The sequence below is a fragment of the Cydia pomonella genome, chromosome 15 (genome assembly GCF_033807575.1).
Source record: "Cydia pomonella isolate Wapato2018A chromosome 15, ilCydPomo1, whole genome shotgun sequence".
NCBI lineage: Eukaryota > Metazoa > Arthropoda > Insecta > Lepidoptera > Tortricidae > Cydia > Cydia pomonella.
This window is the reverse complement of record NC_084717.1, coordinates 12,373,928-12,397,058: the sequence shown is the minus strand read 5'-3', so window position 1 is coordinate 12,397,058 and position 23,131 is coordinate 12,373,928. Positions and strand designations below refer to the sequence as shown.

General features: G+C 38.1%; 1 protein-coding gene and 1 long non-coding RNA gene across 3 annotated transcripts in view; one reads left to right on the top strand and one right to left on the bottom strand.

The window, feature by feature from the left end:
• LOC133525842 (uncharacterized) overlaps positions 1 to 23,131 on the bottom strand; it is a 62,823-nt gene that overhangs the window by 1,764 nt on the left and 37,928 nt on the right. The gene's annotated exons all lie outside the window — the stretch shown is intronic.
• LOC133525801 (uncharacterized) lies at positions 12,209 to 13,722 on the top strand. 2 transcript variants are annotated; one of them, XM_061862190.1, is made up of 3 exons: positions 12,209 to 12,634; positions 12,733 to 12,911; positions 13,082 to 13,722. In XM_061862190.1, the coding sequence occupies exons 2-3, from the start codon at positions 12,881 to 12,883 to the stop codon at positions 13,720 to 13,722; spliced, it is 672 nt and encodes a 223-aa protein (XP_061718174.1). In that variant the 5' UTR covers positions 12,209 to 12,634; positions 12,733 to 12,880. The 2 variants fall into 2 exon arrangements, with proteins under 2 accessions (XP_061718174.1, XP_061718173.1); XM_061862189.1 differs by having other exon boundaries at positions 12,209 to 12,911.

Genomic DNA, 23,131 nt, shown 5'->3' with positions numbered 1-23,131 from the left:
GTCCTAGAACGCTCCCTTGCGGAACCCCATAAAATGAATCTCTTAACCCTGACATGTAAGTGATTTCTGTTTTAGATTTATGACAAAGCTTCGTTACTACTGTATACTGCTTCCTATCACTAATATATGACTCAATTAGATTTAGTACGTTACCTCTAACACCATATTTTTCAAGCTTATATTATTAAGATCTTGGGATGCACACAGTCAAACGCTTTCGTTAAGTCCATATATATTGCAGTTACAGGCATTCGTTTGTCCATGCCAACTACAACTTTAGACACCAGTTCATATATCGCTTCGTCAATGGAGCGGTTTTTACGAAAACCCTTTTGTTCTGAAGCAAATAATCCTTTTGTTTCAAAGTAATAGTAGATATTTGTATAAATCACCTTCTCGAAAATTTTCGATATAATTGATAACAATGCTATTGGTCTATAATTCCCTAGGTCATTTTTGTCACCTTTTTTATAAAGTGGGACTATTTTAGTTATTTTTAGGTTATCAGGGAAAACTACATTTAATATGCATAGGTTCATTATATAACTAATAACTGATGCAACTATGTAACCAACGCTTTTCAGAATCTTAGTGTCAATATCATCGTAACCAGTGCTTCTTGTATTTTTTAATGAATTGATTATTCTAAGGATGTCAATTGAAGTCACCGGTGGCATAAATAATGATATTCCCCCCTGCTTCACCTGCAATTTGATAATTTGGGTCCTAATATAATTAATTATCAGTATCTTTTCGACAAACGGTGTTGAAGAAATGCAGACAACATACAATAATCATATTTAAAAGCAACCCTTATTAGTGATAATAATAAGCCTAGCCTTGTCAAATCCAATGAGACGCTTATCACATTAGAGATGCGAGTATATTTTCTCTTTGAAAACCAAGTACGTAAAGGCTTTTGTTGGCTTGCAACAGTGACATGCATTCACTCAGGAATCAGCTCATTACGCTAGGGGCTTCCTTTGGACCATATTTCAATCCTTGATCTAGCGTTTTGTTAAGAAATGCCTCGTTATGTTGTTGAATAAACTAAAAGGGAATGGTTGGGAGTATTGTTGTAGCTGGTTGTATTTTTTGTAAGAATAAATTAAAATTTTGGGACACACCCTTACCTACTCGTAAAACATTTACTTAGAGTTACTGTACGAACGCTAGTTAATAAGTACTTGGGTAAAGGTTTTTATCGTGTTTTTGCAAAATATGTTTAAAATATAATATTATAATATAAAGCAGTAAGTATTTATATCCAATTTACTATGGAGGTAAACGTCGTACTACGTCAGTTGACATAGAAAATTAATTCAATATTAGACAGAATAATCAGAATTCCTTCACGATTTTTTAAGTTATATTTTTATTTTATTTAAACTAATATATTCCAGTGGCTCGTGTGGTGTCCTCATATTATTATTGTTGCTAGCGTTGCAGACATACGGGTCATTTAAGTAATAAAGGTGTCAATCTACCTTAATCACTAGTTAAGTACTTAGAGAACTGAATTTCTACATAAGTCCGATTATACAATTTATTTATTATTGTTAAAGTGCATTTTCAATTAACTTAATGCCCGCCGTTTTAAACGCTGCAGCTACGAATCATTTCCAAACATAAAAGTTAAACTCGACCAACATAACCTCAAAAGTAAAAAGCGCGGGAAAGCAACCCTAACCACAGATACGACAACAAACAGCCGCTCCCGTTCCGTTAGACGACACTTTGTACCTCGCTTTTTAATTAGCACATTTTTCTTTGTGCGGCTTCGCGCAAATTAGCCTGTGATGTGAGCTCCAAAGACACGCGAGGCGTGCGGTATTGTGCCAAGTTTTTGTACCTGCTTTTTCGTGCATTTGCCGATTACGGTTTTTTAGGGAAAAAGCCAATTGGCGTTCGTGCGTGTAATGCTCGTGGCACATGACTGTAGGTTTTAAAAGTAGCTCATGTAAAATAATATATATTCTTTGCATTATTTCTCTGTTTACTTAGGATCAATTCCGAAACAAAATGTGGTCAGTCATATTCATATTATTTACTTTTTTTAGGGTTCCGTAGTCAACTAGGAACCCTTATAGTTTCGCCATGTCCGTCTGTCTGTCTGTCTGTCCGAGGCTTTGCTCCGTGGTCGTTAATGCTAGAAAGCTGAAATTTGGCATGAATATATAAATCAATAAAGCCGACAAAGTCGTACAATAAAATCTAAAAATATAATTCTTTTTAGGATACCTCCCCTACACCTAAAGTGGGGGTGAAATTTTTTTTTCGCTTCAACCCTAGAGTGTGGGGTATCGTTGGAAATGTCTTTCAAAACTAATACGGGTTTTCAAGAAACATTTTTTGATTAAGTGAATATATTCGGAGATAATCGCTCCGAAAGAAAAAAATATGTGTCCCATACCATAGGTCCAAAAAATATGAAAAAAATCGTGGAAGTAGAGCTTAAGAAAGATATTAAATGAAAACTATAGCGGACATGATCAGTTTAGCTCGTTTTTGAGTTATCGCAAAAAGTTTTCCCTTCATAGTAAAAAGACTTACTTTAATTAGGTACTGATTATGCAAATTTGCCTATTTGTTTAACTCGGGTGAAAGGTACCGTTTCATCCCTTGGTTAACAATTTACTATACTTTAAGCTCCAGTTTAGCTTATTGTTTATTTATTTAAACACGTTTTTATGAATGACGTATATACTATATTATAAGCCTATATGGTGTCCCACTGCTGGGCAAAGGCCTCCCCCTTCGATTTCCACTCGTCTCGATTTAGAACAATTTCCAGCCAGTCGTTAAGATATGCGTCCAGGTCGTCCCGCCATATCTCCGTCTGGGCCTACCCGATCCTTGCCCTTCTTGCGGCACCCATACCGTGACTTATATGACTTAATAACTGTGGGTCATTTCATAATATTCCATTAAACTTCCACATAACTAAAATTATAAATTAATTGAAACTAAAGTCATATTTAGACTGTGACTTTTATAATATATATGTATGTTTATTTTATTGGTAAATATGAAATAAGCAATTCATTAATTTTAGACGACTGGTCTGCCTAGACTAATGGGTTGTGACCCTGTGCCTATGAAGCCGATGGTCCGGGATTTGAATTATTTATTTATTTATATTCTGATTATATTGCGATCCCGTAAATGCAAATATGCGAGTATAATCAGTGTAAGTTTGATATTGATACTCTAGAAAATCTATTTTGTTAGTAGAAAAGTCACGAATTTTTATTTTATGGGGGAACAATTAACCCTCTGCGAATGCATTTATCTACTGACGGATATGTTTTATAAGAGTATATTTGCATAGACTTTGACCAATGGAATACCATTATATCTACATATTATACTACCTCATCTTACTTTATTACGACAGTTAATCATTATTTGTGACGTTCTCAAGCAAAAGGTACCATATTTTCGCTTACCATAAGGGCGAAATTTGCTCGTATCTTTATAAGAATAACCTGTCAGAGCCTCCTTGTGGCAAGCGACAATGTGGTACCTACCTTTTGATTGAGAACGTCACATTTTTGACCAGATTTTTTAACACTTTGTCACAATGTCAATATTGCTAATACGAGTAAGCAGGTACCGTCGAGTTATTTCTCTTAAATTATTTTATACGCCCGCTGGCGCTTAATTCAATTTCAACGAAACTCCTTATCTTTTAATTTGTTTATTTAATTAATTTTCACGTAATATCATAACTCTCCCTTAATTTATGAGAGTCAAAATTCGAGCCAAAGTGGCACACCAACTGTAACTAACACAAATTAACGAACACTACCCAAAGGAATTCCACATACACAATTTTAAGTTTCATGCGAAGATTAACAAAATCCTAATCACGGGAGATTTGCATTCTCATACCAAAGTTTGCCACCCCTGGCGAGCAGGACAAAAGATGTACCCAGCTATATGTTAGAGTGGGATGGGTGTGAAGTGTGAGGGTTGGCAGTACATGGGTCTGACATAATGATGTATTAATTTCTGTCGCGTACTTCCATTGTTTTGGTAGGTATTTTGCTTGACGTATGGTCATTAGGTTTTCATAGTTGTATAAAGGCTGAGTTTGTATGGTGCTGCTGATGGCAAGGTTTGCGTTTAATGGCGGAATAACATCATCTTGATAAATTGAGCTGTGGGAGGGAAGTCATTCTGAGATGGATTGTTTCGGTTACCATTGTAGGTTATACGGATATGGATACACAATACATATAAGTAATATATTGTTTTATGTAAGTATATACTTTCACGTCCTGTTCATTTGTGTCGTGTTTTGCAAACATGGATCACTCAATTGTTCAGAAATTATCTAAGTGAAGGTTGGAGACCTTCACAGTCTCTTGATAGATAACTGGCAACGATTATTTGAATTCAGAACTATCGCCCTGCTGAAGGAATAAAGATTTGCAGGCGATTTCATTCGGAAAAGGGCAAGCATCTGAGTTAGTCGATATTGCTGTAACTCGTTGTTGAAGAAAAAAATATAATATAAGTAAAATAAGAAATCTACTTCGAGCGTTTAAATTCCCCACCTCAGATAGACCGTATGTCTTTTAAAGTACGCTACAAGACTGAAGATAATATCCAACAACATAGTGTTTTTCTGGATTTCCACAGTAACAAACACTATTAATAGAGTTAGGAAATTCGACTATAGGTACGTATATCTATTTTACTATTTGAAAATTAAATTTATGTAGAAATAGCAAAATATGTACTCTGTAATCGGATCTCTAATACAGAAAATGAGAAAGGATATTTTCATCAAAATGTTAAATTAAAAAAAAACTGCACAGTTCTTGGATACGCCTGAACAAAGCACTTGAATTAAATATGCGTATGTAGTACTTGGTTAACAATCTCTGTTGATTATCAATATTGTTAGTTAGCAATTGACAGTTTACCCCACCCATCATAATAGTTCTTATTTCATATATATATATATAGTAAACACCCCTATAATGGAACAGGCTCCAGTAATGGGATGGTATAGACAAAACCTGTAAAACAAGTATTTACCATCAGTTTTTAATCGCTGGCAACATTTTACTATAAACAAGAGCCAAAGAGCTGCTTAAGTTTAATTTTTCATTGATATTTGATAGTTTGAAAATGAATGGCGTCAAACATCCCATGACTGGAGCACAAAAAATACATTTTTATTTGGTTAGTAATATTAAAACCAATTGCAGTAGCTTTCATTAAATACATAGAAAACATAAAGGATGAATTGGATATTCAACTTTTAAACCGTAAAGCGGTAGAAATTTTACAGGGGTCAGTGAAATATCAAAAATACTCCTTTCTCTTAAATGTCCCATCATTGGTGCCGTTAACATAGTGCGAATTTGAAAGTGCGAGTATCTAGCAATTTTTTTTATATTTTCTCCGTTTGAGAGACCAAACGTGTAGTATTGGTTTTTAAAAATAAAAAAAATTGCTTGTGTAAAAATATTGACAATTCTTTTCGTATGGTGCAACCATATAAGTACCTAGTATAGTTTGTGTCATCCATGATGACGCGCAGATTTGTCAAATCTAACCTTTAATAACATGATGAATACGAGTGACTGACACGATTTATACCTACTAAATTAACATTGTTTAAGTGTCCGAATGTTATCTAAAAGCTTTTCGCGGACTCTAAAAAAATCTGGATTTACCTAAAGGGCATTTTATGAACATTTTTTTTTATTGCATAGGTATAAAGTGGTAATAATTTTTCTAAGGAAAGTGTGCCATTACGGCTAGATAATAAATATATGCTCCATCATTAATTATACGACGTTGAATAATTAAGGACAGCAGTATCGCTATCAAAGCCGATGCCTCGTTAGCGCAACACATTAGCACATTATGTATAAGTACATATTATACTAAAATATTATGTGCTTTTATCGTGCTATACAGGCTTGCCTGATTTCAAGTAGATCGTATGTCCAGAGAAATTCAAACCATTGTATTTTTTTTAATAGTTGTCAGCGTTAGCGGTTTTTTAGCAGACATGGTGATATGAGATATTTTCAACCAAAAGGATACTTATTGTCGGTTGTCAATAAGGCGCTATTTCCATAAAGCTTCAATTTTATATTTCAAAAATACATAAATACCATTTTACATTTACGTGTATTATTTTATCACATATTTTGGTACACACGTAACATATAATTGAAGAAAGAAATATGAGTCCTCTGACGCATGCACTATAAAAACACTTAGGTATTAAAATTTAATATCTGTAGTAGTAGCATTAGTAAGTATAATTATTTATTTTTAATAAATTACCCCATCTTAGATTTTTAGGGTTTATTAAAAATAGTAAGTTTTTAAATAAAAAAATAACCGGCCAAGAGCATGTCGGGCCACGCTCAGTGTAGGGTTCCGTAGTTACTCTTCCGTCACAATAAGCTAAACTGGAGCTTAAAGTATAGTAAATTGTTAACCAAGGGATGAAACGGTACCTTTCACCCGAGTAAGTACCCTAATTAAAGTAAGTCTTTTTACTATGAAGGGAAAACTTTTTGCGATAACTCAAAAACAGCTAAACTGATCATGTCTGCTATAGTTTTCATTTAATGTCTTTGTTAAGCTCTACTTCCACGATTTTTTTCATATTTTTTGGACCTATGGTTCAAAAGTTAGAGGGGGGGGGGGACATTTTTTTTTCTTTCGGAGCGATTATCTCCGAATATATTCACTTTATCAAAAAATGTTTCTTGAAAACCCCTATTAGTTTTGAAAGACCTTTCCAACGATACCCCACACTCTAGGGTTGAAGCGAAAAAAAAATTCACCCCCACTTTACGTGTAGGGGGAGGTACCCTAAAAAAAATAATTTTAGATTTTATTGTACGACTTTGTCGGCTTTATTGAATTATATATCCATGCCAAATTTCAGCTTTCTAGCACTAACGACCACGGAGCAAAGCCTCGGACAGACAGACAGACAGACAGACGGACATGGCGAAACTATAAGGGTTCCGTTTTATGCCATTTGGCTACGGAACCCTAAAAAGTAGTTAGGTAGGTAGGTATGGATGTATTTTTACTAAGGACAATCATTGACAATTTGAAAAACTTACCAGTAAGCAGGCAGTCGAAGCTGCGGTAAAGCTAGTTTTTATATTGTGGTTTTAATTTATTGATAGGTTATCATGTCATAAGTCACCGGGAGCGGACGGTATTAGGGTCGAGGATGTCAAATGTTTTAAGGTACAGTTGAGTCCAATTATTGCTGCATTTATTAATATGTGCGTGTCGAGGGGTGTTTACCCAGAAGAGCTTAAGCTCGCTCTAATTAGGCCTATTTTTAAACAAGGGTGTCATTTAGATTTTACCAATTACAGGCCGATTGCTATTCTTTCTGTCATTAATAAGATTACAGAAAAAATAGTAGTCCGCCAGATAACAGATTTTTTGGAAAAACACAACATCATTTCTGATGCGCAACACGGCTTCAGACGTGGCCGGAGCACCGCCACTGCACTTGCAGAGTTCACAGACTATATAAACGAGTGCCTAAATGAGAAAAAGCAGTTGGTGGCGGTGTTTATCGACTTCAAAAAAGCATTTGACACCCTCGACCACTCTCAGCTCCTGCAGGCTATGCACGAGTGTGGCGTGCGGGGCCCGCTGCTGGCGTGGCTGCGCGCCTACCTGGCGGCGCGCGCGCTGCGCACGGTGGTGTGCGGCCGGGCCAGCGAGTGCGCCTCCGTGCGCTACGGCGTGCCCACCGGCTCGGTCTATGGTCCTGTCGGCTACATCATGCACGTAAATAGTCTATGTAATGTGGTAAGTGACTGTAAAATGTATATGTATGCGGACGATACGTGCATGTTGTATGCAGACAAAGACGTAACGGTTGCAATGCAAAAAGTTCAGAAGGATTTAGAAAACGTAATTAAGTGGGCTCACGATAATGGCATTATTATAAACCTTAGCAAAACTAAATGCATGTATATACGCTCGCCATATTGTAGAACAGAAAAGGCTCAGCTAAGTGTGATTGGGCATGATTATGATTGTTTACATAAAGCGGGGCGGGATTGCAGGTGCAACGAAATCGACTTTGTAGAAAGCTATAAGTACCGTGGGTTGACAGTAGACTGTCACATGTCTTGGTCAGCGCACGTAAATAACGTATGTGACAAACTTAGATCTGTGCTCGGAAAATTCTATCATCTACGAAGTATAGCAAACAGGGCCACATTGTATACATTATATCACGCACTTGTAGATTCCATATTATCTTACGGTCTAAGCAGTTACGGTCGGACTTTCTCCTCGTACCTAGACAGAATTAAAGCAATTCAGATCAGATTTTTAAAATTCTTAGTAGACAAAAAAACAAAACGGTCATGTAAAAACAGTTACGATAGACTTTTTTCGATTTGTAATGTATTACCAGTACATGAAAAATGCTCACTACTCATAGCCTTAGAACAATATAGACGTGACGAGTTCAAAAAACCATTAAATCACAAACTACAAACAAGAAGCGTTACCAAGGAACTAACTCATCGTAAACTATTGATTCCAAAAACTTGTAACTATTTTGGGAAACGGACTAGGAAATACTTGGTGCCCATGATCTTAAATAATGTTACCGATCAAGTTAGATCCTGTCATGATGTGTCTAAAGTTGTGTATAAAAAGAGGCTAAAGAAATCACTATTGGACAGGTTCGAGCAGAATTCTTGACTCGCTTATGTTATCTTAACTAAGTCACTAAGTATATATACTTAACTAAGTAATATAGATCTTTTTTATGTAAGAAAAATGTCACTTCTGTGGACAATATTACTAAGGAAAAGGATTAGGATTACTAAGAGTAACTAATCAGATGGATCCCAGACCCGGTGTGGAGCCTTTCCACATTAAAAACGTCATTAGCATAACGTATATTTAAAAAAGTTAAGATTACTACGACAATTTCTGTGGGAATGTTCTGTGGTGGGTCTATGGACAGGCTTGTTTCGCTTATATGTGTAAAATCATTTATTGACAAGGGTTCTACAGCGACTAAACTAAACCAATAACTAGCTTAAACTTAGCAGTTATTTTAATTTAGGTACAATGTTAATGTTAGCTTGAATTACATAATACAATGACCTGTGATCAATAACAGTATGTGATAACCACTCTGTAGTTTAAGTTTTAACATACCAAGGTTTCAATATACATACGTATGCAAAAGCGGCTATAGTTATTAATATTTACAATACTAGTTGATGGAGGGTAGATTTAGTTTTTTTTTTTCTGCCAACAAACTGTACTGCATTTTGGCAGATTAGTAGTTTAAGGCTTTTTGTAATCTTCTTTTGATTCAAATAAATTAAAAAAAAAATTTAGCTTGTCAACTTAGCTGATTGTAATTTGTTTTTAAAAGCTCTCGTATTTGTCTTTATTTTGTTTGTGCAAAACGCGATATTTATGCATTTTCTGCCAATCAACTAGATAAAAATAATAAAAAGCTGGCCCGAAATATGCGGATGTAAGCTGATGCAGTAGAAAATTTATATTTATCTACAATACGTTCCTTAGTTACGTAAAGTAAAATCAATGTATTCCTTAGTAAAGTTCCATTACTAAGAAACACTACGACGTAGTAGAACTATCCATAAAACTGTTTTCCGACCCATCCCAACCCTTTTAACAACAGTTTCAAATTTCCAACCAATCAAGGGAACCCGTTAGTAAAACTCATCAGGACCTTCATTCCAAGCAGTTCCACCGATAGTATATATCAGCCAGTCTAAATATGACCCCGAATTACTTATAGTAGCTATGGATCTCGAGTTTAGAGTTGAATTGGTTTTGCAGAAGTGCGATGGGATTATGGACACAGGGACTGTAGGCCCGAACTATGATGATTAGCGAGTCTAATCCATCCCTTGCCATATGGTGGTCTTACATCAAAAATAATGATCGTTTTTGGCATGTTCAGGCTTTGAGGTATCGGGTTAAATAATTATTTTTAATTATTATTGTACGTTTTTTTTAGTAGCAATGGCAATTAACAATATTCGACCACGTGCATTAATTAATGGAGGCTGTATTGTAATATTTTAAATTGTAATGTTAAAACTGCATTTTGTAAGCCAAATAAATAAAACAATTTTTTTTTTGCATGGCTTAATGATGTCCCGATAGATATCGTTAGGTGATATTGAAGTGCCGATAAAAAATAATAATTAAATTTTATCATATAATACATATAAAACTTAAAATCTAAATCTAAATAAAACTAATCTTAAAATAAATAATTAAAAACATCCCCCTGCGGCATGGTGCCGTAGATGCTGGCAGCATTTCCTCGTTATATCGCAATACTTATTCTCTGTGCGAGGAAGCTGCCAGCTCTACGATCACCGGTAGCGTCTTCTATTTTTTGGCTACATCCTTAAATAGTGTAGATGCATTCGGACCCCACGGGCCAAGGGTCTCGACGCTAAAAGGTACGAAATCGTATTCGGGGCCAAGACCCCTATATTTGATCTTTTTTAATTTTTCGGCCGCCTCTGCCGCCGCGCCGGGTTTTGCAGTTGTGCCGTGGAGATGAGACGGGGCTAGAGTGTCTACACATGTGGCGTCCCACACCAGCACCCGTCCCATCTTCCACGGAATTAGTGACATTCCGTCCGGTCTCTTACCATCGATTAGATTTTAGAACTTTTTTTATAAGATGGTTAAGTCTCCTCGACTCTCCATAAGATTGCCTATCATTTATTTTTAATCGAAAAAACGGATTAAATAATTGTTTATTGGACGCATTAACGCACGCCCGGGTGCGGCGAAATTTCACCTTCTCCGATGAGAACCAGCCGGGCCCCCCGCGTCGCGTCTTTGTCAATGAGCGCCTGACACGCACGAACCGCCAGTTGTTCCACAAAGTTCGTGAGCTGTGTAGGCAGCAGCAGTGGAGGTTCTCGTGGACAAGGCGAGGCAGAATTTATGCCCGACAAGGTGAAGGAAAATCGGCTTTCCCCATTCGCTCTGAAGCTGACTTGGTGCGTGTTTTTGGAGCAAGCTCCGTCTGAGGTCTGGGTGGCCGTGTGTAGTTTAGCTTTTACTAGTTTATTTTTTTCTTGTTTCGTATCTCCACTATGGCACTCCAATGTATGTTTATTCTTTTTAGATAATTCTTGTTGGTATATGATATATAAGTCGTTTATAATCTGCAGACTATGCTACTTATTAATATGTCAATCTGGTTCTCTTAATAATGTTATTATTATACTTAGTTCTGTCAGTGTAGTGTCAACTGTCGGGTGGTCTGGTATATATCGCTATTATAGTACTCGTAAATAAAACACTAAGAATTGGTTTGTACAATGCAGGTTCTCTTGGAACAAATCATGACAATTTTATAGCGGCTACTGCTCGGCAAGATGTTGATGTGCTGGCGATCAACGAATCATGGTTAAGGGCGGGTGAAGAAGGTCGGGCACCAACACTTCCTGGATACAATTTCCGGCATATTCCTAGACCGCAGGGCGACCGGTCGCGAGGTGGAGGCGTAGGATTTTATATCAAGCGACACCTCAACGCTCGGACCTGGCCTCATCCCGTTGACCCGTTGCATAAGCTAGTGGAGCAGATGTGGATCACTTTTGTTCTCAACGGAAGGAAGCTGGCAATTGGTACGGCATACCGTCCACCCTGGATGGATGTTCAACTGTTTTTAGATGCTGTAAGTGACTCAATTAGTTCAATGCGCAGCTACGATAACTTAGTTTTACTAGGTGATTTTAATATAAATTTACTGAATAGCGGCGACACAAAAACTACACAATTTAATAATTTTATAACTTGTTTTGGTTTAACACAAGTAGGGAGGATATGCCGATTCCAGCTCACTTTAGGTATTTATCTCCCCCTCCCCCCCCCTCCCCCCCTCACCCCCCCTCAACCCCCTCACCCCCCTCCTCACCCCCCCCCTCACCCCCTCCCCCCCTCTCCCCCCTCCCCCTCCCCCCTCAACCCCCCTCCCCCCCTCCCCCCCCACCTTCCCCGCCGCCGCCTCCCCGCCCTCCCCCCCCCCCGCCCCCCCTCCCCGCCGCTGCCCCTGGCCTGCGCCACTTGGTAGTTCGGCAAAGATCCGTTAGATGGCGCCACTAGCCCCCCCCCCTTCCCCGCCGCCTCCCCGCCCCTCCCCCCCCCCGCCCCCCTCCCCGCCGCTGCCCCCTGGCCCCTGCGCCCCTTGGTAGTTGTGCATATATCCTCGCCAGTTGGCGCTACTTTCTATGTTTAAGGTATTTATCTCCCGAGGGAAAACTTCGCTAAAATAGATGGCACCACTTTGTACGTGTACGACAAACAAAAAGTGACGAGGTGGCCTCCAGTGGCGAAGGTCGGATTCGAACCAGCGTCTTTAGCTAACCGGGGCGTCTTTAGCCAGTTAACGTCATGAACCCCTAGGCCACCCCGTCACGGTGAAACTGGTCCTAATTTCTCGACTATATATGCAATCGTAATGAGACTAGGCGTTATGTGAAATTCGCATGTATCGATGCCAATTTCCTATAGCTCGTTGAGCAATAATGTAAATGACTACATTTGACCTCGCTCGACAAAGATGGTTCAGTTTGCACCGAAAGTTGAGGTAAGTACATATATTTATATTTTAATTATTACAAAATAATGTAGTTTCGTTTCCTGTACGATAACTTAACAAACAAATCTTTTCCTCTTTTCATATAGTTCATGAGAACCGTTTCACACGTTTCTTTACCACATGCGCCCCGCCCGCCCGTCTACACCCCACCCCTCAACTGAATTTTTCTGCTATAAAAGAGCATGTTGAACCATATTCCCACTACAGTGTCACAACGAATATTGCGTTGAAATCATGGATCCGCAAGCTTCATCACATACCAAATGTAAGTATAGTTGTATTATACTCACATTAACATTTGAGTATTTCACCTCTGTTCTGTCTTTGTAGTTTAAATAATCTATCACTTTCGACCTATCCCCTATGTTCTCAATTAGGAATACTTGCTTACTTTTAATATAAATAATAACAATATTTTTATTATATTTTCCCCAGCCGACAACAATACCATCACCACTTGGTGCTGCCAGTGCTGGTTGTCCACCACCACAAGCGGCGGCGGCGGCTGTGACGGTGGCTGTAGCAGCTCCACTTCGCCATCGTCACCCGGACCACAACCGATGGCAACAGCAAAGGCACTGTTAAAACAAGACGATGGGGACAAGGGAAAAACAAACTGCCTAGAGAGCGCTTCTGAGAGCGATACGAGCGATGAAATGAAATCTTTTTATCAAGGATGTAAAAGCAAGTGGATAAAAGCGTTCCAAAACAATACTCTGATTAATAGATGGCGCCTCCCCATGCCATTTCACACATTTAGAGCGGAAGTAGCGAGATTGTTAAAACGATTGTATATCGAAGGTCACCATGACGATTGTCATATTTACCCGTTAATTGTAATGTGGGACGATTTAAACGATGACGTAGAAGAGATAGTGGGAGATGCTCAAATCAACTATCAAGACTGGATTGCGTTATTAGGTGGCGTTACAGCGGAACTATTTTCACGCGTGGTGTTCAATACTAAATCTTTTAATTATTTAATCAATGTAATATTTTGTGTGCTAGGTCCAAACATAATAGCTGCCGGTGATTATGAATGTGAACCTAAATGTAAGAATGCTCGTACATATTAAGGTGATGATGCATTTATTCCTTGTCATTGTTTAATTTTAAATTGTTAGCTCGCTGCGAATGTAAATGTTTTAATGTACAAGTATTAATAATAAATTCATATTACTGAATATAGGAATGTTTTATTGAGTGAAACCTCATTGATTTGGAGTAAATGAATATTTATTGAGTAAAATAGTTACACAATGTTATCTTTTTCTATCCAACTTTTTTCATTTAAGCCAAGCCATTTTACATACACTTTATTTCCACGACGCTTTAAAACTTTTTCCACTAGATAAATGTCATTGTGTTTAGTTTTCTGCAACTCTTGTTCATAAAAACATCCAGAGATGGGTTGGTGATTAGCGTCTTGAAGTAAATAGGTCACTGGATTAGTAGTTTGCACTTTAGTTATTGTAAATATTTCCGTAGTCCAATTGCCGGTGTAGCCTTTGGCGAAAGTGGATTTATATTTACTAATTCTCACATGTTGACCGACCTTGAACTTGGCACGTGGTTTGACTTTAATGTGATTGTAGACTTTATGTAACAACTGTTTAGAGTTGTTTTTATTCACACTCGCCGGTGCCATACCGATAGTACGATGCAGTTTGTTATTGTAATATTGTTCCACTTCACTTGTCAGCTGTATCCATTTGTAGGAACCATTCATGCTAAATTGTTTCCAAATCCAATGTTTTAAGGTTCTAATTAGCCTTTCCACTATGGAAGCTTTCATGACACTATAGGTAGAGTAGTGATTGATATGATGATGTTTCATGAGCGATTTAAATTTGACATTGAAAAACTCTTTTCCATCATCTGATTGAATATTCTTGGGCTTTCTCCCGTTTTCACTCAAAATTCTGCTCATTGCCTTTGTAACATCTTCAGCGCTCTTAGACTTTAGCGGTTGCATCCAAGCGTATTTGGAAAAGGTATCGATACACACTAGAATATACTTGTAGTTGTTATTATCCTTGGAGTACTTTTGCATATCAATTAGATCAATCTGCCATGTGTCATCGAGCCCCCTCTGAATGAATCGACGACGTGGAAATGTTTTTCTCGCATACCTGTGTATCTCGTTGACCACTTGAGCTTTACTCATTTTTCTTCAATCGCTTTCCTGGAGCTATTGCCGTTGCTGATGGTGTTTGGGCTGGTTGTGGTGCGTGTGTTTGTGTAGTAATTCTAGCTGATAATTGTTCAACCTTTACCCGTAAATCTTTTATATCTTTAATATTTGCCTTTAGCTTTGTGTTTAAAAATACTACTTGTTCATCCAATTCAGCCCTACAAATAGCATCAGTTTTAAGAAAAGATTTATGAATTCCTGCCACCCGTCTATTTTCAAAATTTACTAAATCTCGTTCCACTTTCAAGTCGTCACGGATTGTAGACTCGCTACCCAAGTATTGTCCAAACTTGTTAAGAGGCATTGTGAAAGTGAACGATGGGGGAGGCCTCATCGGTATTTATAACAAGGTAGCAAGGGGGGAGAGGCTTAGTTACAAAACATGTCTGTTTTATTAGATAACAGCTCAGAACAGGTTTAAAAACAGCTAACAGAAGAGGGTCTGTTTTCTTACTTTAAAATTATACCGCTCTCAGTCAGTTCCTCAACGATTGCATTGATCTCGTTCGAATGAGAGGTGTTGCCAGCATTCTGTGATGCTATCAAAAGCTGTAAACGGCTCACCAGTTCGTTGGGATCATCCCAATAGATATAATCAGTTTTAGGATAAAAAGTTTTAGTTGTTAATACATCTCTTCTACCAGAGTTCAAACATCCACCTTCTTTATGTTTCTTTGATTCTTGTGGTTGTTTAATGTAACATTGATATTTTACACTTCTATCTCCACTCAATTGGCCGTTTGGCGAGAATCCTCTACGATGAGCGTTTGTAATGTCTAAAATATTATTGTAATCCTCTACATCTTTTCTCAAAACTATATTCTTGTTTGGTATTCTTTTAAAGATAAGTTCCAACAGTCCAGGAGTTAGGTTGAATCGTGAATCTTTAATATGTAACACGTCATCAATGATTTTAACCCGACTATTACCAATATGCATTTTATTATCCTTGAGATAAACACCAAATGGTATTTTTGATGTTTTTAAAAGATGTTTCATATATTTATTTTGTAGATCATCAATACTACTATTACCACTACCACCACCACCTTCATCAAATTCAAGAGCCGACTTCATATCTTCAGCATCGCTAAACTCTTCATCTCCCTCTGTTTTTCTTTCATCATCATCATCATTATCAGCATCATCATTAGAATCATCTTCATCATCATCATCATCAGCAGCATCATCAAACTGTTGTGTTTTTGTAAAAAGATTATTACTCCACTTAATCAGTTTACTATTGGGTTCTTCGGTTTTAATCAGATATTTCCTTTTACGTGAATGTTTTGACAATGGTGTGGAGGTCTTTATCAAAGGGAGCTGGGGGTTATTCATTACTGCTGGTTTAGCATTGTCATCATTATTATTATTACCTTTAGATTCTAAAGCTTTAGTCATTAAAACATTGAGCGGTTTTGTAATTGGTTCAAAGGTTTGAGCTAGCGAAGTGTCAAGCAAAGTTTTATCTGCTCGCAACGCTTTTACTTTTCTCTTTACACTCTCAATGGAATCTACGAGTTTCCGTTTCAACTTTTTATTACCAAACATATTTTATTTTATAGTGTATGTGCTGATGCTGCTTTTGCTGCTGCTGCTTTTGGTACGGCCGTTGCTAATACGTAGATAGGATATAAATTAAACGACGTTGTTCTTCAGTAGCTGACAACATAAAACTGATAATAAACCGGAGATGACACTAAATTTTATACAATAATGAAAACGTCAAATCCTTTACGATATCGACCCTTATTAATGTCTCTCTCCTTGTCGATTGTTAAAAAAGTGTACTTTTTCTGCCAACACTCGCGACAAATTTCCTTAAACTGTTCCCAACCCATATCGGTATTCACGTGATCGTCATAGGCATGTTTTAAATTCAACTCGTCCTGTTTGAATAGCAATATAAGATTGGCATTATCACGTACCAACTGTTTAGGTATCCTACTATATGTCTGGCATAAGTAGAAACAATCTAACCAACGATGACGTCCCATTGCAAAGTACTGACGAATGGCATCTTGATCTTCCAAAGCCACATCGTCAAATACAATGACGCTGTCCTCCGCAGCTTCCTCCGGTGGGACGACTTGACTCTTATCATTGTACGTGTGAAACGGTATGTCACCCGCTTGCTCTAAAACGTCACTCAGAAACTTGTATTTAGGTTGATTCAATGATTTCGAATAAAGATAAACATTATGAAACTTTACACCGTTCGGATGTAAGAGCAGAGACAACAGAACATTTGTCTTGCCACAGTTGGAAGGTCCACAGATGAGACATCTAATGTTATTCGCCAGCAACGAGCCATGTTTAAGGGAGCGATGAGTCATTGCTGGTTTCACATTATCATCTAGCACAACACTCCAATCTTTAATAGCCAGTGACGTGTTTTGTTTTTTAAGCTTCATTTCACTGTGATGTATCAAATCGTTAGGACATGTATTTTATACTCACACATACACACATACATGATCAAATTTCAAAGGTTTAAATATTATATAGATATATAGGCCAACTTTATACTCACGTACACAGTCAAGTATAGATACTTGAGATGATAACACACATTGGCGGGGTTAGTGTTAAGCATAATCCCAAACGACCTAGACGACTGCGATCTCATAGTAGCGGTGGGGGTATTATAAATAATTTAATTAATAATCTACCATTCGAAGCGCACATACCCGGTTACAATTATTGCGGTCCCGGTACTAGATTGAAGGAGAGATTGGCTCGCAACGATCCCGGTGTGAATCCGCTTGACGAAGCTTGTAAATTACACGATATTGCCTACTCACGTGATAAAACATTGGAGGGACGTCATCAAGCAGATTTGCGATTGGCCCAAGCTGCTGAAAATCGTTGGCGTGGTAACAATTCAATTGGTGAACGTATTGCCGCGTTAGCGGTAGATAAGATTATGAAATATAAAGTTAAACACGGTATGGGTATGATTCCCATATCTAAAGTCATTAAAGCAAGTCGTGATGCTGTAAAAAAACACATTGCGAAAAAGAAGGATACAGCTACTAATACACTACTAAAAGTGGGTGTAAAAGCTGCTAAACATTTTGTTAAAGGGAAAATTGTTAAGGGACAACAGAAACAGCGAGTCATTCCAATACCTAAGAAAGGCGGTTTCCTACCAGCTTTGATACCGCTACTGGGTGCTTTAGCAGCCACGGGAACTTTGGCCGGCGGTGTTACCACTGCTGCTAAAAATATTTATGAAATGGTCAGGAATAGAAATAATAATAATAACAATGAAAGCAAGATTGTCGGTAGAGGTTTATATTTAGCACCTTATAAACGTGGAATGGGACTCTACATTACACCGGCTAATAACGCAGCAGCAGCAGCAGCAGCAGCAGCAACAGTAACGGCAACTGCAAAAGTGGCGAAAAAAAAAAAAAACAAGAAATTAGATTTACCTCCGATTGGTCAAGCTCTCACCGATGTGGACATTGTGAGATTTGCACGTAGAGAGAAAATCCCCTACTTTAGGGGTGTTTTCATGCGAGATAATCTCCCAAAGAAACCTCACTATTATGAAACTGGTATTATCAATTTAGACTCTCAGCAGGGTGAAGGTACACATTGGTGTGCCTATGCGAAAAAGGGTAATTATTGTCTATATTTTGATAGCTTTGGTGATTTGAGACCACCTCGAGAGTTTATTGATTATATAAATGATTCCGCTAGTACCAAACAACAGCGCAACATGCGAGTAGAGTATAATTACAATCGATTACAGAAATTTAATACTGTAAATTGTGGACACTTATGTTTGGCCTTCCTGTGTACCAATGCTAAGCGTTTGTTTTAAATAAATATAATGAGCATTACATGCGTAGTTTCATTCTTACATTAATCGTCTACCCGTCAGTATCATGTCTATGACATCATTCACAATAAGTCTGAGCGGTAACGAGCCTGTGTTGAATGTAGACTTTCAACCGGCTCTAGAATTGGACAATGATGGTTTTTACGAGTGTGCTCTCGTGTACTTTAAGACTTTCAACACTATTCCTAATGTTGATAAGAGCAATAATATGTTTCACTATGGGGATGATGTAATCGCAATTCCTGAAGGTTCATACGAGCTCTCCAGTATAATACACCTCTTGAACGAGGAAATGACAAAGAGGGCTAAAGGTGATGGTGAAAAATTGGTGGATATCTTTGTAAATAACAATACCTCCAAGTGTATGATATTCTCGCCAAAGTATGATATTCGCTTTGACAAACCAAACAGCATAGGGTCATTGTTTGGTTATTCAGCGAAAAAGCTTAAAGCAAAAACATCACATTGGTCGGATAAAACAATTAACATAATCATTACAAACACTATAAGAATAGAGTGCAATATTGTGGAGGGCTCATTCGTAAACAACAAGCCGTCACATGTTTTACACGAGTTTTCACCTGACGTCCCGCCCGGCTACCAAATTATTGAACAACCTACCAATATTATATATCTACCCGTCAAGAAGAGTAACAATCGCATACAAAACATTGAATTGCGCATTGTAAACGAGCACGGTAATACGGTAAATTTCCGAGGTGAAAGCATTGCACTTCGTTTGCATATTCGTAAAAAGTAAAAAAAAAATGATTATACATAACAATAAAAGCCTTGGTAACAACACCTTCACAACTAGTCGAGATCTTGCTCTCGTCGAGAGAACTACTACAACTCGTCGTATTAACGAGAGACAGCGGCAGTCACTACAAAAACAACAACAACCAAGGAAATTGACTAGAGAAAACAGTACATTTTTACAGAGTATCGGTTTCAAAGTATGTCCTCGTCATCTATCTTAAACATTGGTGAGAAGGTGTTATTCGATGACAGTATAGAAAGTATAGAATTTCACCCATACACTCCGTATAATGACTCTTTCAAAAACAACGATAACATCCACATATGTATCAACCGTCAAGATCTAATTCTACTACCGAGTCAAAGTCAAATATTAGTGGAAGGCACTGTGGAGAAAGGCTGTCTACTGGTCAACAATGGTGCTGCTTTTTTATTTCAAGACATTCGTTATGAATTGAACGGTGTGGAGATTGATCGAGCGAGAAACTGCGGCATCACATCCACCATTAAGGGACTAATCTCATACACCAAGGAAATGGACCATAGTCTTCAGACAGCGGGGTGGGAAGTTGGTGCTAAAAAGATACATGACAAGTTTACATTAACCATACCACTATCTCATTTCTTGGGTTTCGCCGAGGATTACAAGAAGGTAATAATGAATGGGAAACACGAGTTGATATTAAATCGCGCCAGTATAGATGTAAACTGTTTAGATTTAGCACCCGTTGATCCGAATACGGTACCAAAACCGCCGACTCCAAATGGTGAGATTGAAATCACTCGTGTCACATGGAGGATGCCAGTCATAAAAGTATCTGATAAGGAGAAACTGCGCTTAATGTCGTATGTTGAGGGCAGCATACCAGTTCAGATAGCGTTCCGCACGTGGGAACTGTATGAATATCCCATACTACCTTCCTCAGAACGTCATATTTGGTGCATCAAGACTAGTACTCAGCTGGAGAAACCTCGCTATCTCATTGTTGGTTTCCAAACGGCACGCAGGAACGACAAGACCAAAGATATGAGTATATTCGACCATTGTAATCTTACCAATTGCAGGGTGTATTTGAACGCACAGTATTATCCATACGATCCTTTTTCGGCTGAATTTAAAACAAACAACTATGCGCTCTTATATGACGCATTTACCAATTTCCAACGATCGTACTACAGCCGTGATCATACCAGCCCTCAAGTAAATTATGCTCATTACAAGACACACTCTCCATTAATAGTCATTGACACGTCCAGACAGTGTGACAGCTTCAACTCGGGAGCTGGTGCTATTGATATTAAATTGGAAATGGAGTTTAAAGAGAATGTACCTGCCAACACCACGGCATACTGTCTCATTATCAATGATTCACTGTTTGAGTACAACGCTCTCACCAGTGCCACACGTAAAATCATTCAGTAGAGCATTGACCACCCTCAATTGTAAACGTGTCTTGGAACTTTGAAAATACGTTTAAAAAATGAATTATTCAAACATTTTTTTACCTTCTTACACACCGTCGATTGATTGTTCCGGTGCTGGTGATGGTTGCTGTGAGCTGAGCAAGAGTGTCTACAATCTCAAACGCTGTCCTGCTGGTGCAAGTGCTCCGATTGCAAATATCCATGTATACTTGAAGTTGCAGTTTATTCAAGCTAAAATCAGATTACATACCTGTGTCAGTTTTAATGGCCATTATGAACTCACCTGTGAAGAATGGAATGCAATGTTTGCGGAAAAAGTTGACGTCATTGGAAACTTCTTTCATAGCCCAATGTGTGTTTCACCAGAGCTGATTCAGTGCGATCGTCTTCGGATGTGTATCTCTCCTGTACCGTTACTTTTACTCAGCTGTGACAATGAACCGGTGATGAACACACACCCCTTGGTGATAAACCACATGGAATGGAGTCATATCGAATGTGTTATGGAGTGTATTAACGCACGTATCGGATACTTGAACAAAATAAAGTCTACCTACGAAAACCGTCTCAACTTCTTCAAGAAACATTTCAAGATATATCACCCCGCTAATGTTCAACATGCACGCAATATTATAGGTAGTTTGTGCAATGTAAACGATATTGTCGACTCTGAAATCAAGTGTTATGCCACCGATATTTTGTGTAATACCTATATTTTCAATTGAAACGGTTAAAGTTTCATGAAAATAAAAATAAAAAACAATAACTAACCTATTTATTATTTATTTTAACATAGAACCCTTATCTTTCTTCCTCCCCTACACCAATGCAATTGTAGGCTGTACAGTAATAACGCGCAGTAATAATTGAATATTACGTCTTTTTTTTCTACTCACAAAGTGGGTTCACCAGAGTATACTTGAAGATATGTAATCATTCACTTGTGTTTGGTCGACGGGAAATCCCCGTTTTCTCTAACCATTCTCAGTCAAGCCCGATGATGCAATAATGAGTCACTCTGTGTCGACACGTGCAAATCATGTGTGGGCGTCGCATGGCGCGTCGCCGGCCAGGCTCCCCTTCCCCGCTTCGCCGCGCACCGCAGACGTCAGCGCATGGCATGATGCAACTCACTTAGTTGCCCGCAGCCCGCCTCACGGCACGACCGTACCGTTGTCTGAGCGAGTGAATTGAAGCATCACCATGGCGTTGTTACATCATTGCAACTTTTGTAACGAAGATGTATTATCAAACTGTTTGATATCTCATTCGGAAAGTGACCGCCACATCCTGCTTTGTGCACAAGAAAAGTCTGCCGACGGTGCTGTTTACATTGTTGACAGTGCCTTCAAGTGCAGAATAATTACATACCGGATTAATGGGAGTGCAGACATTTTGGATCCTAAAATGTATTTGTTGAATATTGGAGAAACGCTTGAAAAGCTGATTACCATTGAACTAAAAACACATAAACATGTAAAAATAAATGTTGAACTCTTTGGTACTTTTGTGAAAACCAATGCTGAAGGTGAAGTGATACGTGATCTAAAGTCATTCAACACAAAAAACGTGGCTCTGCATAAAGACTGTATGGATTTTCCATCGTATTTTGAACAAATATCCTTGTGTATTTCCAAAAAATGTGAAGATTTCGACGAAAGGGACAGCGGTTGGGGTCTCGAGAAGATTGAGTTTCTCAACGTCAACGTTAACAAATATCAACCACTCAAAGGATCTACATATATACCACTGCCACCCGAGGTGCAATCGAAGAATGCATGTGTTAACGTGAAAAATCGTGATAACAAGTGTTTTTATTGGGCCATCATTAGTGCTCTCTATCCAGTTGATAAAAACAGTGATCGTCCCTCATCGTACCCACATTATACAGACATTTTTAACGTGACAGGTATAAAAGATCCGGTTTGTCTCTCGGACATTAAAAAGTTTGAAAAATTAAATAAAATCAGTGTTAATGTATATGGTATTGATACAGATAAGAAAAGGGATGACAGGGGTCTGACTATTGTACCTCTACGTATTTCGAAAATGTCTTGCGAAAATCATGTAAATTTGTTATATTTTGAGAGAGGTGATGTTTCACATTATTGTTGGATTAAAAATTTGTCTCGTTTAGTGAGTTCGCAAATTAGTAAGCATGGAAAAACAACATGGATATGTGATGGGTGTTTACACCCCTTTGCAAATAAAAATAAACTAGATCGACACCGAGCAATTGGTTGTGGGGAGACACTTG